This window comes from Biomphalaria glabrata, chromosome 11 (assembly GCF_947242115.1).
Source record: "Biomphalaria glabrata chromosome 11, xgBioGlab47.1, whole genome shotgun sequence".
Lineage (NCBI taxonomy): Eukaryota > Metazoa > Mollusca > Gastropoda > Planorbidae > Biomphalaria > Biomphalaria glabrata.
The window spans coordinates 15,392,446-15,407,081 of NC_074721.1; the positions used below are offsets into that span (position 1 = coordinate 15,392,446).

General features: G+C 32.6%; 1 protein-coding gene across 1 annotated transcript; it reads left to right on the forward strand.

Annotated features, from left to right (window-relative positions):
- Nucleotides 1-476: 476 nt before the first annotated feature.
- Nucleotides 477-11,887, forward strand: LOC106073405 (collectin-10-like). The gene is made up of 3 exons (XM_056004652.1): nucleotides 477-622; nucleotides 5,074-5,168; nucleotides 11,384-11,887. Exons 2-3 carry the CDS (start codon nucleotides 5,108-5,110, stop codon nucleotides 11,812-11,814), a joined length of 492 nt encoding a protein of 163 aa, XP_055860627.1. The 5' UTR covers nucleotides 477-622; nucleotides 5,074-5,107; the 3' UTR covers nucleotides 11,815-11,887.
- The last annotated feature ends 2,749 nt before the right edge of the window (nucleotides 11,888-14,636 follow it).

Here is a 14,636-nt window from a genome sequence, read left to right on the forward strand (position 1 = left end):
TTTCGCGCTATTTTGTCGGCGCTATTTTGTCCGCATTATTTAGTCCGCGCTATTTTGTCGGCGCTATTTTGTCCGCGCTATTTTGACGGGTCACCTAATTAAAACTATTGCAATATTCCTGAATGAAAAATTAAAGGTTAAATCAATAGCCTTTAGTGTTATTTGTTAATCTAATCGTGACGGACAGACCGACCAACAGTCAAAATGCAAAAAAAAATAAGATTCTTTTATTTGGATGGGGGCACTAAACAAAAAATAAATAAAATCCTTATTTTTTAAAAAAAGTTTAAGGAATTGGTTTAGGATAAATCTTAATAAAACCAAAGTTATGTGTGTTGGCTACTGAAACACTTTCCCACCATCATGTTTGCTTACATGTATACTTTTCTGTGCTAGTTTAGGTGTAGTTGTTGTTGTTGTTTTTTGGTCGAAATTAGACCTTGACTATTGTCAATCAAACGAACTTAACATGGACTAGTGTTGAAATAAATCAATATAATTAATTATTACTAAGCCAACGTCAGCGCTTTTTAGAAATACCAGCGAAAAAAACAAAGTCTATATAAACTAAAGATATAGGCTCCTTTTTCAGTTGCACTTCCAGAAGTCTCTCCAGTGCAAGGTAAAAGTATATTTGTAACGCTCGCTAATATTAAATATCATTTGTTTTTAGACTGCATTCTCCTATGTCTATGTTTGTTGACATTAAGTTTTATGTTTTTTTTTTCACATGTTTTTTGTTTGTTATCTTGACTTTTGTATTGCTGTCTGTTGTAATCCTTTCAGCAGGATAATACTGAATACTTTATCCAGAACTTAGATAATAGTGATGCCTCTCCAATTGTTGTAGTTTGCCTAGATGCCTTTTTTTAAAAGCCTTTTTATTATTCCTTTTTGCCAGTTTTGAGAGACCTCGGACGTTATAGAAGAGCATTAATTCTATCAACAAAGTTATGATACAACAGTAGCAGATAAAAGGCTCAGAGAATAGCGGGCAGGTTTCTGAAAATGCAGATCATGCGGTGAACATATTTTCACCTTGTGAACCGTCTTAGAAGACCTGAATACCAACAAAGGCTGATGGTCAGTTTTGTAGATTTAAAAAAAAGCGTTTAACAGCGTCTATCGAGATATAATCTTGAAAGTAGCAAGCCAATATGGCATCCCGCAACATTTCGTCCAGATTCAGCGAAATCTCTACAGCAAATCAAGTAGTAAAGCTAGAGATAATGTCGGAATAAATGAGTTAATCAGCATTGAGACGGGCTGTGAAACAGTGGTGTATCATTTCTATTTCTTTACACTAGCCATAGACTATGAATCAAATTGCATTAGGTATGCCATGGGATGAACCAAACCGACGAACGGACCTTGAATTTGCAGACAATTTAGCGTTAATGAAAATACAATCAAATGCATAAAAAACATGAATGCTCAACTCAAAACAGCAGGATTTCTATCTTGGGCTTTTGCTCAGACATTTGATGATGACGACGATGAATGATAACTTCAATAGAGACACACTTCAAAATAGACCATTGGATAAACCTGTATCAAATCAAAGTGAAACACATAGCTCGGTCAACACAGGGCAAACAGAACTTCAACAAACAGCGCAGTTCAACTATTTAGGCAGTGTTATTAAAATCGATGGCGTTACATATCACGTTGTTGCATGTCTAAGAGAGAAAACGGAAGACGCCTTTGAAAAGAGCTGCAAATATAGGCCAGGGAATAAATTTCGCTTGCAAAAACACCGAAGGTTGAAAAGAGACTAAATGTGGCTTCTTAACGATGGATTTGAACAGTGGTCGCAAACTGCGAGGGTTACACGGATACCAATAGTATCTTTATATGTCATATGGGAGAAAAGTTAATGCATTTTTATGTTTATAAAAAAGGATTATAGAAAGTGTCCGAAAAAATGTGATCGAAAAATAAATACAGGCCATTAACTCGTCATTATTCTGTAACCATTATAGATAGCTGCTTGAAATTTGGAACAATTGTACTTCATCAAATGTTTTTCAAATTCATTGCTTTACATTGCACGCAAACTAAAATTGTAATGAAATAAAACAATTTAGAGAATAAGGACATTAAGGTTACATAACACGTCCATAGTGATTCTTTAATTATTACATCTATATGTTAATAGCGAACATTAAAAAGAAAATGTCTGAAAATCTGTGTTTGAAAAATCAATTCATGTCTTTAGCTGTTCATAACTTCATAACTTTGTCACTGGGATAGATATCAGCTTGAAATTTGGAACAATCATACTTGCTATTTAAATGATTGCTTTGCAACTTATGCAAATTAAGCTTTTATTATAATAAAACAATTTATAGAATTAGAACATTAGGTTTTGTGAAAATACAAAATAGAAATTCCTAATTTTAAAGTAACTTATGTGATTGAATGGGAAGGTGCGCTTAATTGGAATCACGATCGAATATTTTTTTTAAAAGCCATTTGTATGCCTATAGCCCCAACTTTCATTTGTATGCATGCTCAGTGCGCTGTACGCTACTCCGATATATTAAGAGAAATTGTTGGAGAGAGATACTCTCTTTGTAATATTGTTTTTGTTTGTTTTCAAGGATACGTTTAATACTTTTTAAATTTGTCTTTTTTTTTAAAAGAATTATTATATATTTATATAAGTATAATACTTAAGTTTTATTTGATAAATTGTTAATTAAATTAAGACAAAGAAAAGGTAAGCTAGAGATTGTACATTAAATCTTAATGATTTCCATATAGATGTATCTAATAAATCAAAGCTTAGCTTAAAAAAATGGCTCTTTAAATCAGCTTTATTTCTGTAATTTTTAAAATTTCCCTTTTTTGGGTGACGATTTGGACGACCACTGGCTTAGAAGGATCCTAAAAATAAAGTAACGAAATCAAGGCACCACTAGAAAAATCCTTTCCTGCACATGCACTTTTCCTTAGAGTGAACTGATGCCCGAGCGTCGTATAATCTTCGCAAGACTTATCTTTGAACATGGTAAAATACGTTTACCAAAGTCAAGTCTTATCTTTGAACATGGTAAAATACGTTTACCAAAGTCAAGTCTTATCTTTGAACATGGTAAAATACGTTTACCAAAGTCAAGTCTTATCTTTGAACATGGTAAAATACGTTTACCAAAGTCAAGTCTTATCTTTGAACATGGTAAAATACGTTTACCAAAGTCAAGTCTTATCTTTGAATATGGTAAAATACGATTACCAAAGTCAAGTCTTATCTTTGAACATGGTAAAATACGTTTACCAAAGTCAAGTCTTATCTTTGAACATGGTAAAATACGTTTACCAAAGTCAAGTCTTATCTTTGAACATGGTAAAATACGTTTACCAAAGTCAAGTCTTATCTTTGAACATGGTAAAATACGTTTACCAAAGTCAAGACTTATCTTTGAACATGGTAAAATACGTTTACCAAAGTCAAGTCTTATCTTTGAACATGGTAAAATACGTTTACCAAAGTCAAGTCTTATCTTTGAACATGGTAAAATACGTTTACCAAAGTCAAGTCTTATCTTTGAACATGGTAAAATACGTTTACCAAAGTCAAGACTTATCTTTGAACATGGTAAAATACGTTTACCAAAGTCAAGTCTTATCTTTGAACATGGTAAAATACGTTTACCAAAGTCAAGTCTTATCTTTGAACATGGTAAAATACGTTTACCAAAGTCAAGTCTTATCTTTGAACATGGTAAAATACGTTTACCAAAGTCAAGAATTATCTTTGAACATGGTAAAATACGTTTACCAAAGTCAAGACTTATCTTTGAACATGGTAAAATACGTTTACCAAAGTCAAGTCTTATCTTTGAACATGGTAAAATACGTTTACCAAAGTCAAGTCTTATCTTTGAACATGGTAAAATACGTTTACCAAAGTCAAGTCTTATCTTTGAACATGGTAAAATACGTTTACCAAAGTCAAGACTTATCTTTGAACATGGTAAAATACGTTTACCAAAGTCAAGTCTTATCTTTGAACATGGTAAAATACGTTTACCAAAGTCAAGTCTTATCTTTGAACATGGTAAAATACGTTTACCAAAGTCAAGTCTTATCTTTGAACATGGTAAAATACGATTACCAAAGTCAAGACTTATCTTTGAACATGGTAAAATACGTTTACCAAAGTCAAGTCTTATCTTTGAACATGGTAAAATACGTTTACCAAAGTCAAGTCTTATCTTTGAACATGGTAAAATACGATTACCAAAGTCAAGACTTATCTTTGAACATGGTAAAATACGTTTACCAAAGTCAAGTCTTATCTTTGAACATGGTAAAATACGTTTACCAAAGTCAAGACTTATCTTTGAACATGGTAAAATACGTTTACCAAAGTCAAGTCTTATCTTTGAACATGGTAAAATACGTTTACCAAAGTCAAGTCTTATCTTTGAACATGGTAAAATACGTTTACCAAAGTCAAGTCTTATCTTTGAACATGGTAAAATACGTTTACCAAAGTCAAGACTTATCTTTGAACATGGTAAAATACGTTTACCAAAGTCAAGTCTTATCTTTGAACATGGTAAAATACGTTTACCAAAGTCAAGTCTTATCTTTGAACATGGTAAAATACGATTACCAAAGTCAAGACTTATCTTTGAACATGGTAAAATACGTTTACCAAAGTCAAGACTTATCTTTGAACATGGTAAAATACGTTTACCAAAGTCAAGTCTTATCTTTGAACATGGTAAAATACGTTTACCAAAGTCAAGTCTTAGCATTACTGCCCAATAGAGAAAGTCGAATACAAGCTTTATAACAAGTTGTCGTATTTTGTTAGAAGTCCTAAAGTATTGGGACCTCAGTTGGGAAGAGACTGTGAATGTCGACTATGTCCTAGCTCTAAAGAGAGAGCCTGCCGCCCAATAGAAGTAAATTCTTTAAATAAAAAACAAACTATATTGCAATGTCTGTGCAAATGTAACTATTTTTCCACTATACAATTATAAACTAAATAAGAATATGCTAAAATTTCATTTGCATAATTTGTTTTTCTTTTATTGATATTTCTGTTTCAACCTGCAGAGCTAAACCTCAAGTTCAGAAGAAAAACTTAAACATGGCTCTAGGATTGGTTTCTTTCCTTTTGTTTGGAACTTTCATCAGCCATGTAGCCTCAGGTAAAGATCACTAAATAGATTTACAGTGTAAATTAACTGAAAGTGTTTCTACACTACCAAGTAATCAGTTAGAAGTAGCATAAATCTAGTGACCTTATAAAGTGTGTATATATATAGTGTGTATCTATTTATATTCTAGTATATAACTTTATTGGCCCTGATGACTCACTATTCGTGGACGATACATTTAGCCATTTTTAAATTCAAAACCGCAATGGTTAAATTTAGCAACAACAATTTTCTTAATCCCATCTTTGACATAAATGTTTTTAACCGACATGTCTAAAATACACCATACTATGTCTAAAATACACTATATTTCCACTTGAAAAACTTATCAATACTATTTTTGTAGCGTAATTTTCTTTCGATCCGGTTTTTTTTTAATGGGTAATTAATGTTGGGTTTTTTTTACACAGATCTAGATGTGAATCTAATTCTCCTTTAGATCTAGATGCTTGCTGAAGTAAATATAAAGGAATCTCCAAAGATCTGTGTGGTTATCACATGTGTTGTTACAAACATGTGTGTGTGTGCATGAGTGTGTGTTTAAAAAAACTTACTACAGTTTGAAATTTAAGGACTTAAACTAATGATACTGTGTAGAACAATTTATAATGACTAGATCTAGATTTACACGTAGGCCTGTACTATAAATAAAAATATTAATGATACTAAAAATTGGCACAACTAATCTAAAAACCTATTTAAGGTGTGTGTGTGTGTGTGTTTGTTGTTGTTTTTGTAAGGGTGTTTGATACTATATGTGGCAATGTGTTATTCAAACTAAGTTGCGTCTCCAAATCTAGATGATCGAGTAACAAAAAAAAAATTAAAAATATTGCCAATTATGGGCGTATGGCGGGGGGGGGGGGAGTTTTGGTGTTCAAATTTCCCCTAAAATAAAATCGGGTTGGGGGGGATTTATGATATTTTTTCTTTTATTTATTGTAGGGGAGATTTTAATGTTCAACGATCACTTGCCCCAGAGAAGCAATGGTGCTTTCACTTTAAGTCACCTATTCAATATAAAAATTAAGCAAAGTCGCCAAGGGTTTTTTTGAATATTTTAATTTTCAAACCCACTCCAAAGGGTTCTTAGGTTACCCTCCTCCAGATTGTTTTGAAGATAAAAACAAAACCTCTTCAATATTAAACTAAATCAAACTACAGTCTCCAAATTCTATGATGTTTCATTTATAAAAGTTTTTTTTTAATTAATCGTAATGCTTTGTTGGATTTTAAATCATTTTTGTTAATATGGAGATCTATAGATATTTGATTAAAAGCGAGAGAGAGAGAGACATGTAGAAGATGTGTAAATTTTTTGCCACTAGAAAGTATTTTTTGTAAAATTTGTTAAGTGTTTTTGTTGTAAGCGTGGTTGAGTGGCTAAGTACGCTTGAACTTGGCTTGGCTTAGCTACCTATGATGGGGACTCGAGGTTCGACACCCTACTGGAACAGAGTTGTGTTTTCTGAGCGCCTAAAGGCATCACAAAAAACCTACTCCTAGATACCCCCTCCGCACACTGGTCCACAAATAAGTTTGGACCATAGCGCTCTGTTCATGCAATAAGCATAAAAGTAGCGCTATATAAAGTCTTTAATCTAAAGTAAATGCTAATAAAGAGTGGGTGATAATGCAAACTGGAATAAAATGTCAATTATTCATTCATTATCATGCTGTCAATAACAGAACGATAACTTTTAAAATATTATAGAAAAAGTATCTCAAATAACTTACAGTAATTACATATAAAAATTAATGTCATTATTAATTTCATGACCTTCTTTCAAATAGCTTTTAAGCTAATGAATAATAAGGCCTTCTATATTTAGGTGTAGCTGTTGTTTTTTTTATTTTAATATAAATATTATTATTGATGAATTCACTGAAAAATGAAATTAAACAAAAAGGCGAATTAATTTTTATAGTGGCTACATCCAGTCGATTTCTTAGCTAACTCATTAAGTTTGTTAGGTACTAAGTCCAGTTTCATCATGTATATTCATGGAAGAGCAAAAAAATAATACCGTTTTCGGCCCTAGTTTTGGAATGTTATATTTATATTGCAGCCATATCTCTGGTGTGCCTCATGTGGTAATTTTTTTACTGCTGAAGACATAATTTTGAAAATCTTTTTTTCCTGCAACTCAATTTGAACATCAGTAAAAAGGATGTTCAAAAATTATCATTTATATTTAATTTTCAAAAAATTTTACATCCTAGAAACGAACCGTTATTTCCTCATAAAGTTTTGGTAGGTGAATTGCTTAAGCATAAATGTCCTTGGATAGTAATTCATTTGTCAACAAACAAGTTATGTGAGATTGTAAAACTCTTTACAAAAGATTTAATATCTCAATAAAAGAGAAAATGATTTAATCAGTAAAAGTCAAATACAATTCCCTTTCGAAAGCCAGTGAACCTTAGTTTACAATGAGAGTTGAACATGTTGCTTATCCCTTGTTTCACAAAACTGTTAAAGGATGCGTTTTTTTGTCTTCCCCGTACTCCAATATTTAAAATTAGATTTAAAAGATTACAAAGAGAGTTTGTGTTACACAAACTCAGAGGCGGCCCCCGTCGAAGTCGGATCCCTGTCGGATCTGCATATTCGCAAATAATATTCAAGAGGTGATTTAATTTTGATGTAAAATGTTTTACACGTTTCGGATGTTCCTTCAGAGTTGAAGATAATTACTTCCTAGTCCAAACCTCCCGCAGGACGACGGGGGATGGGAGCGGGCAGGGTTTGAACCCTGGGCCATCCATAAATCTGAACGACAGTCCAGCGCGCAAACCGCACGACCAGGCAGCCATCCGATGGTCAAATGTAATAATGTTTCAAAGATTCATTTGCCGTAAATTTAAATTTAAATTTAATAAAAAAAAATAGTAGATTAGTTTTAGTATATTAAAACATTACAATAATGATCAAAACGTTTGGAAATGAAAATCTACACTTTTTTTTTACACTTTAAGTTTAGAAATTGAAATTCTACATCTTAATCTAGTCTATTTTAGTCTAAACTAGATCTAGAAATTCTAGATCTAGACTCTAAAATAATTTTAATTAGAATATAAATCCAGATCTAGATATACTGTAATAAAAATCTAGATCTAGTTTTAAAAATCTAGATTAGATCTAAATCAAGATATCATTCCTTTTTTAAACGCGAGTCACATAACGAGGCTTAATAAACATTACTATACCGAGTTCTTTTTTCATTTCATTTGAAGAATTAATTCCATATAACGTCAGAGGGAAAAAAAAACACTACGTCACACGGCCTAGCTAGACTAAAAATCGCCTTCATCTATAAGAGCCTTTTATCGAGTGTTCATAGACATTGGTGCACCGAGTGCGTTCTTTTAGCATTTCATTTAAAGAATTCATTCCATATGACGTCAAAGGGAAAAAAAACACTACGTCACAAGGCCTAGCTAGAATAAAAATCACCTTTATCAACACGAGCCATTTCTCGAGTGTTCATAGACATTGGTGCACCGAGTGCGTTCTTTTAGCATTTCATTTAAAGAATTCATTCCATGTGACGTCAAAGGAAAAAAAAAACACTACGTCACACGGCTTAGTTAGACTAAAATATGTTTTCATTAATACAAGCAATTTTTTCGAGGGTTAATAGACATTGGTGCACCGAGTGCGTTCTTTTAACATTACATTTAAAGAGTCCATTCATATGACGTCAAAGAAAAAAAATTCCATTACCTCACAATAGGCTAGTACCGGTACCATAAAAAAATGTCTTTATTTACACGAGATATTTAACGAGGGTTCATAGACATTGGTGCACTGAGTTCTAATAGATATTATTTAAAAAGGATCAAAGCCACATTGTTTTTGCGTTTTGTCTGTCAGTCGGTCTGTCCGTTATCTTGATATAAAAAAAACAACTAAAAGTTATTAAAAATTGATTAACCTTTATTTTACGTTTCAAAACATCGCAATAATTTTTAGGTAGGAACACAATTGAAAAGTTTATATAATAGATTGTTCCGGATGTTTGTATAAATAGTAAAAGAAAAAGAGAATTTCAGATAAATGTAATACCGTTAATTAAATTTTTTGGATGGTCTCGTATAAAAATTAGATGTACTACAGCCACGTGGAGAGATTTTCATTCCTTACTTTGGTGTTTGGATTCTGTTTTCCTTAAAAATCGGAACATAATATTAACGATAATTAGATTTTTTAATGTTTTAGGTAGAAAGTTAAATGTACTGTAAGAGAGTAGTGAGTTAAAATATTTTTCAAAAAAATCCGTAAAAACATTATTTCGTAAATGAGAAGATTATTTGTTTATTAATTAGAAGAGGGAGTTCAAACAATTATTTGGCGTTAGTAGATTTTTAAATAAATTCGGAAATTTCTGGCGACGATTTGTAAGAAACAAAATCCGGAACTTTCTTTATCGATTACAAAACTTCAATGTTATGTTTTACAAGAAAATTAAATGTCTAAAAAGTAATTTTCAGTAATCAATTCTAGTAAATTACTTTTTTTAAAAGCCTTATGCGATTTCAAACAATCATTAGGCATAATTCATGTTTTATAAAACAATATCCGGAACATTTTTACATATAAATATAAGTCAGTATAGAGATTATGATTTAGCATTAATATGCTATTTACATAAAAAACGGAACAACATATTATTGATAATGTGTTTTTGCAACGTTTAAGCATGGAAATTGAATGTAATATAAGTTAGAAGAGCAAACAAACATTTGTTGGCGTTGATTAGTTTTGCACAAAAAAATCCGGAACAATCAATTTTAGATACTTAAAACTATTGAGATGTTATGGGAGGAACATTAAAGGGTAAATCAGATTTTCAATAGCTTTTAGAGTTCTAGTTTTTTAAATCTAATCGTGACGGACAGACCGACCAACAGACAAAACGCACAAAAATAAGCTTCTTTTATTCGGATGGGGGCACTAAACAAAAAATAAATAAAATCTGATTTTTAAAAAAAGTTTAAGGAATTGGTTTAGCACCTGATCATGTTGCGACGTTACGCTACTGCACGAAAATCGCTGCATAAAAAGTCCATTTAAAAAAATGTGCGTGATATTTACATACAAAGTTCATTATTAGCCTTTATAAACAAACAGAAATGTTTTCTTTTAATTTTAGCAGCTAGTTGACCAGAAAAAACGTCTTTAACTATTATTTGTATTTGTTGTAAACATTTCCTGTACATTTTAAAAATATATTTGACTTAGTGATACTGAAAATACACAAAAATTGTCCATCTTTGTTAGCATATTGTAACATTGCCTCCCTTACATTTACGTAATTGTTTTAGAATTGGTGTATTTTTATGAAAAAATCGCTTGCATAATTAATTTTATAAATTAAACGGTTTGCTTTTAGAAAACCAAAAGTAGCCGTTGCACCTAAACTTTTCAAGCCGGATTTAATGATGAAATAATATTTTTCATATCTCTTCTAGTTTTTGAGATCTGAGTGTGACAGACGGACAGACGGACAGACGGACAGACGGACAGACGGACAGACGGACATTTTGCACAAACCTAATAGCGGCTTTTTCCCCTTACGGGGGCCGCTAAAAAAGGAATGAAATAGTGTGCAAAAATTTTAACAAGATATTACCTGTGTATCACAACTTTCAAATGAATAGTAGATAGATTTGTATTTTCTTTAGTCTATATTATTTATAAAACCTTTTAAGCAATACAACTACATAATTTTAAAATAATAATTCATCACTAACCGAAACAAAATAAAAGTCTTTTTGTGTCACAGATACATTTTATACGATTTCAATCCTAAATTCTTAAGCGAGCAATTTTTGTATATATAGTTTAGTTCAATCAGTTCTTAAAAAAGAAGCAAGCTAACTGTAATTTGTCTGTATGAGTTTGACAGTGTTAATTTTGTTTATTTTGTTTTGCTTCAGTGCACCTCTAGTTTCTTTTTTTAATCAATACGTCCTCCTTTTATGACCAGCGCCCCTTACCGCTCCCATTGTGCCTAGAGACTCTTGACACCCCTTTGGCTGCAGGGCCCTCCAGTTTTACGTAATTACCCCTAGAGGCGCACTAGTGCCCACTTTGAAGACCACTGGTCTACATTAATTAAAAAGTATGGTATTTTTATTAGTTTGAATAGTATGAATAAATACCTATACTAATTGAATAAGTGTTTTTCTTTTCTTTACAGATATTAATGTTACATTGGATATTTCGAAAATATTATTTCAACAAGCTCTCTTGAATAAGCTCTACTACGCTTCTAAGGATACAGTAGCAAACTTTGACAAAGCTAAAGAGTTCTGTACCACCAATGGAGGAGGCTACCCGGCAGAGATTGATAGTGTCGAGGAAATGGGGGTTTTGGAAAATTTGGTGAAAAATGTGACTGACCTGAGAGTCTTCGTTGCAGGCTCCGACGCCAAAAGTCAACTCACTTGGGTCTTTCAGAGAACACAAGTTAAGATGAGTGTTTTTGATTGGATCCCTGGCGAACCAAACGACACAAGTGGAAACGAAGATTGCATTGAACTCAAGTCACCGCTTCACTTCCGGGGCAGAATGAATGATATTTCATGTAACACTGCACTTAGAGTCCTGTGTGAGAGAGATTTGTTTTAGACAACGAAAGTGTAAACTTTAACAGATCTGAAACTATCGATAGAAATAAAAGTGTACTCGAATGTCAATAACATTCACAAAGGTCTTGCTTTTTATTTGAATGTCTATTAATAACAGTCTCTCTCTCTCACACACACGCACTTTGTTTTTATCTCTTTCCCTCCCCTTCTATCTCATTAAATCTATTTGTCCTTCTATTCTCATTCATTAGTACAAAAGTTTTGAGGTCCACTATCAAGTATTCAATACATAAACATCTTAATTTTTGTGGACATACACTACAGTAACTTATAAAAATACAATACTTTGACATTATTAGTTCGTTATACAAATGGAAGCAGGAATTCCTATTAGGTAGAGGTCAAGCTGTAATAATAAATGGTTCTAAATGAACGCAACAGCAAACTCGTGGGTCCATCAAATAACAGTTGAATGCTCACAAGTGTAATATCTTACATAAACTATACCTACAGAAAAGAAAATCAAATTTTAGCATGTTTTCCACCTAAAATAATTATTTTTAAAAAAAACCTATTTATTTATGGTGCTTTAGTTACATGGACTAAACATTCAAAATCCCTAGTTATTATAATTAGTGAAGAATCATAATGAGCTCCACGAGCTATTTTAATGAAATGGACAAATGAAAGAAGAAATTCTATTTTACCTTGATTTGACCAGTATCAGATTATGCGTCCTATAATGAATACCCCTCAACTTTTAAAACGCACAGAAACTAGAAAAGATGCAAATTATAGCCATGGGATTCATTGAAAAATGATTTTCTAAATTTCATTAGATTAACTGTAAAATATAAGACTACCCTTCGATCACAGACATAAAAGGTAAATAGCTTGATACTCGAGATATAGGACAAGAAAAAATCCACAGGGAATAAGTAACTCTACGTATCGGAGGTATATCTACGAAATTTGTTTGCAGCATCCTCCTTGTATTTTGCTAATAAAAAAAAAAAAGGGAGCCTTCAAAACGTCTTTATTAACTAGATGATATCATAAAAATTACGAACATCTCTCCAAATAGAGCAGTAAGCTATCATTAAGCTCTTTGTGCTTGGATTGTTCCCAATACTTCAATGTCAGTCCTCTCTCTCTCTCTACTATATTTCACTTAGTTTGTGAATTGTTTTTAATGGGATACACTCCATGAGAGCGTATCTCAGCAGCTCCTATCATAAGGGTTGTAATTACCCTATCACAGATATTGGCGTACATTAAAGGAAAACCTAAGACAAAAGATGTGCTAAAGGAGTCGTGTCTTAAGATAACAGATGTGAGCTAGTTGGAGAACCTCAGGCCAGAGGGATTGGTGAAAGGCTATTTTTCATTCCTAATATGTGAATGAAATTCTTTCCGTTGGTGAAGGTTATAAAAAGGCGCACCTCAACCATTACTAGACACTCACTAAGGATCCGTTAGTGATGTATTCTACAATTATGGCCACTTCTGTCTCGGAAGACAACGGATGCGCCCAGATAAGTCACTGGCTTTGGTTTCTTCTTGAAACGGGGCAGAATCTGAAGTGACTTATTAAGATAATTCTGGAGCAATAGAGTTTGCCACAGTTCGTGCATGTGTATGCCTCTGTGTCTGTATCTGTTTTAGGGCTAGCTGATAGGGCAGCTTTGTTTTTCTTTCTCTTGACTGATGTAGCTTTGTTTCTTTTGCTCTCGGCAAAATTCGTATCAGCACGTAGTCTGTTTACAAGCTGTCCTGTCTTGGTCTATCTCCCCCCACAAACTTTCGTTGATTTCTGTGGCTTTCATGCGTCACTTGCAGACATCTTTGTAGGTTAGTCTTGAGGGGTTCTTGGGTCTGACTTTCTCCGCAAGCTATGCATACATGATTCTTTAGGGATTCTTCTATCTCGCATCTAAGTGACATGTCTGAGTCAGTGTAGTCTTCTCTGTATCAAAAGAGAATAGATGCTGTGCATACTGGCCAGATTCAAAACGTCGTTGTTGAAGACATGATCCCTCTAGGAGACGCGCATTATGTGCCGCATGTATATAAGCCAGCTCTCACTACCGTACAGAAGAGTACTCGCAACAAAGGCATTGTAGACTACGATTTTGGGTGCCGTAGTTAATTTGAAATTTTCCCAGATGGTTTGAAAAGCTTTGTTATTGCTGCAGAAGCCTTTCCTATTCTTTTTGTCAGCTCAGTTACTAAATCTAGATTGCTGGCGATTGTTGATCCCAAGTTGGTGAATTTCTGCATCACCGTAAGTTTGTGATTTCCAACAGCTTTTCAAATTTCAAAACAAATATTTGGGAAGAGCAGATCAGCCTGTGTAGTCTTTAGAAAGAATACCTTCCATAAAATACATGTGTTAATACATTAATCTTACAATTATTTTAATCTTATAAACTGTCATGTACAAAGACATGTCCTTAGAAAATTATTGTTTCTGCAATCAGTTTTCAATATTTTGTTTTTATCGGCTGTTTTAAAAAAAATATCAGCAATAAAAAATCTGAGACAATATTGAACTTATTTCATTAATAAGTATGATTAAGCGCATTAGATTCATACCCTAATCTACCTTTATAGACTTGAATGCAAGAAATTTCATCTCTTTACAAAATCAAAAAGGCTTCCACAACTGTACTTTTGTATGTGTGTGGTTCTGTTCAATCTCAGAGCCTCAGTTTTGTTTTTTTTTCATTTTGTTGATAAGGCACTTGATTTTTTTTATAATTTTTTAAAATTAATCTTTAATCAAAGTTGTCTTTTTAAGAGAAACACATTTATTTGCGTTCAACAGCTCAATTTTTGGAGCAAAGAGATTTTGTGTTCTTG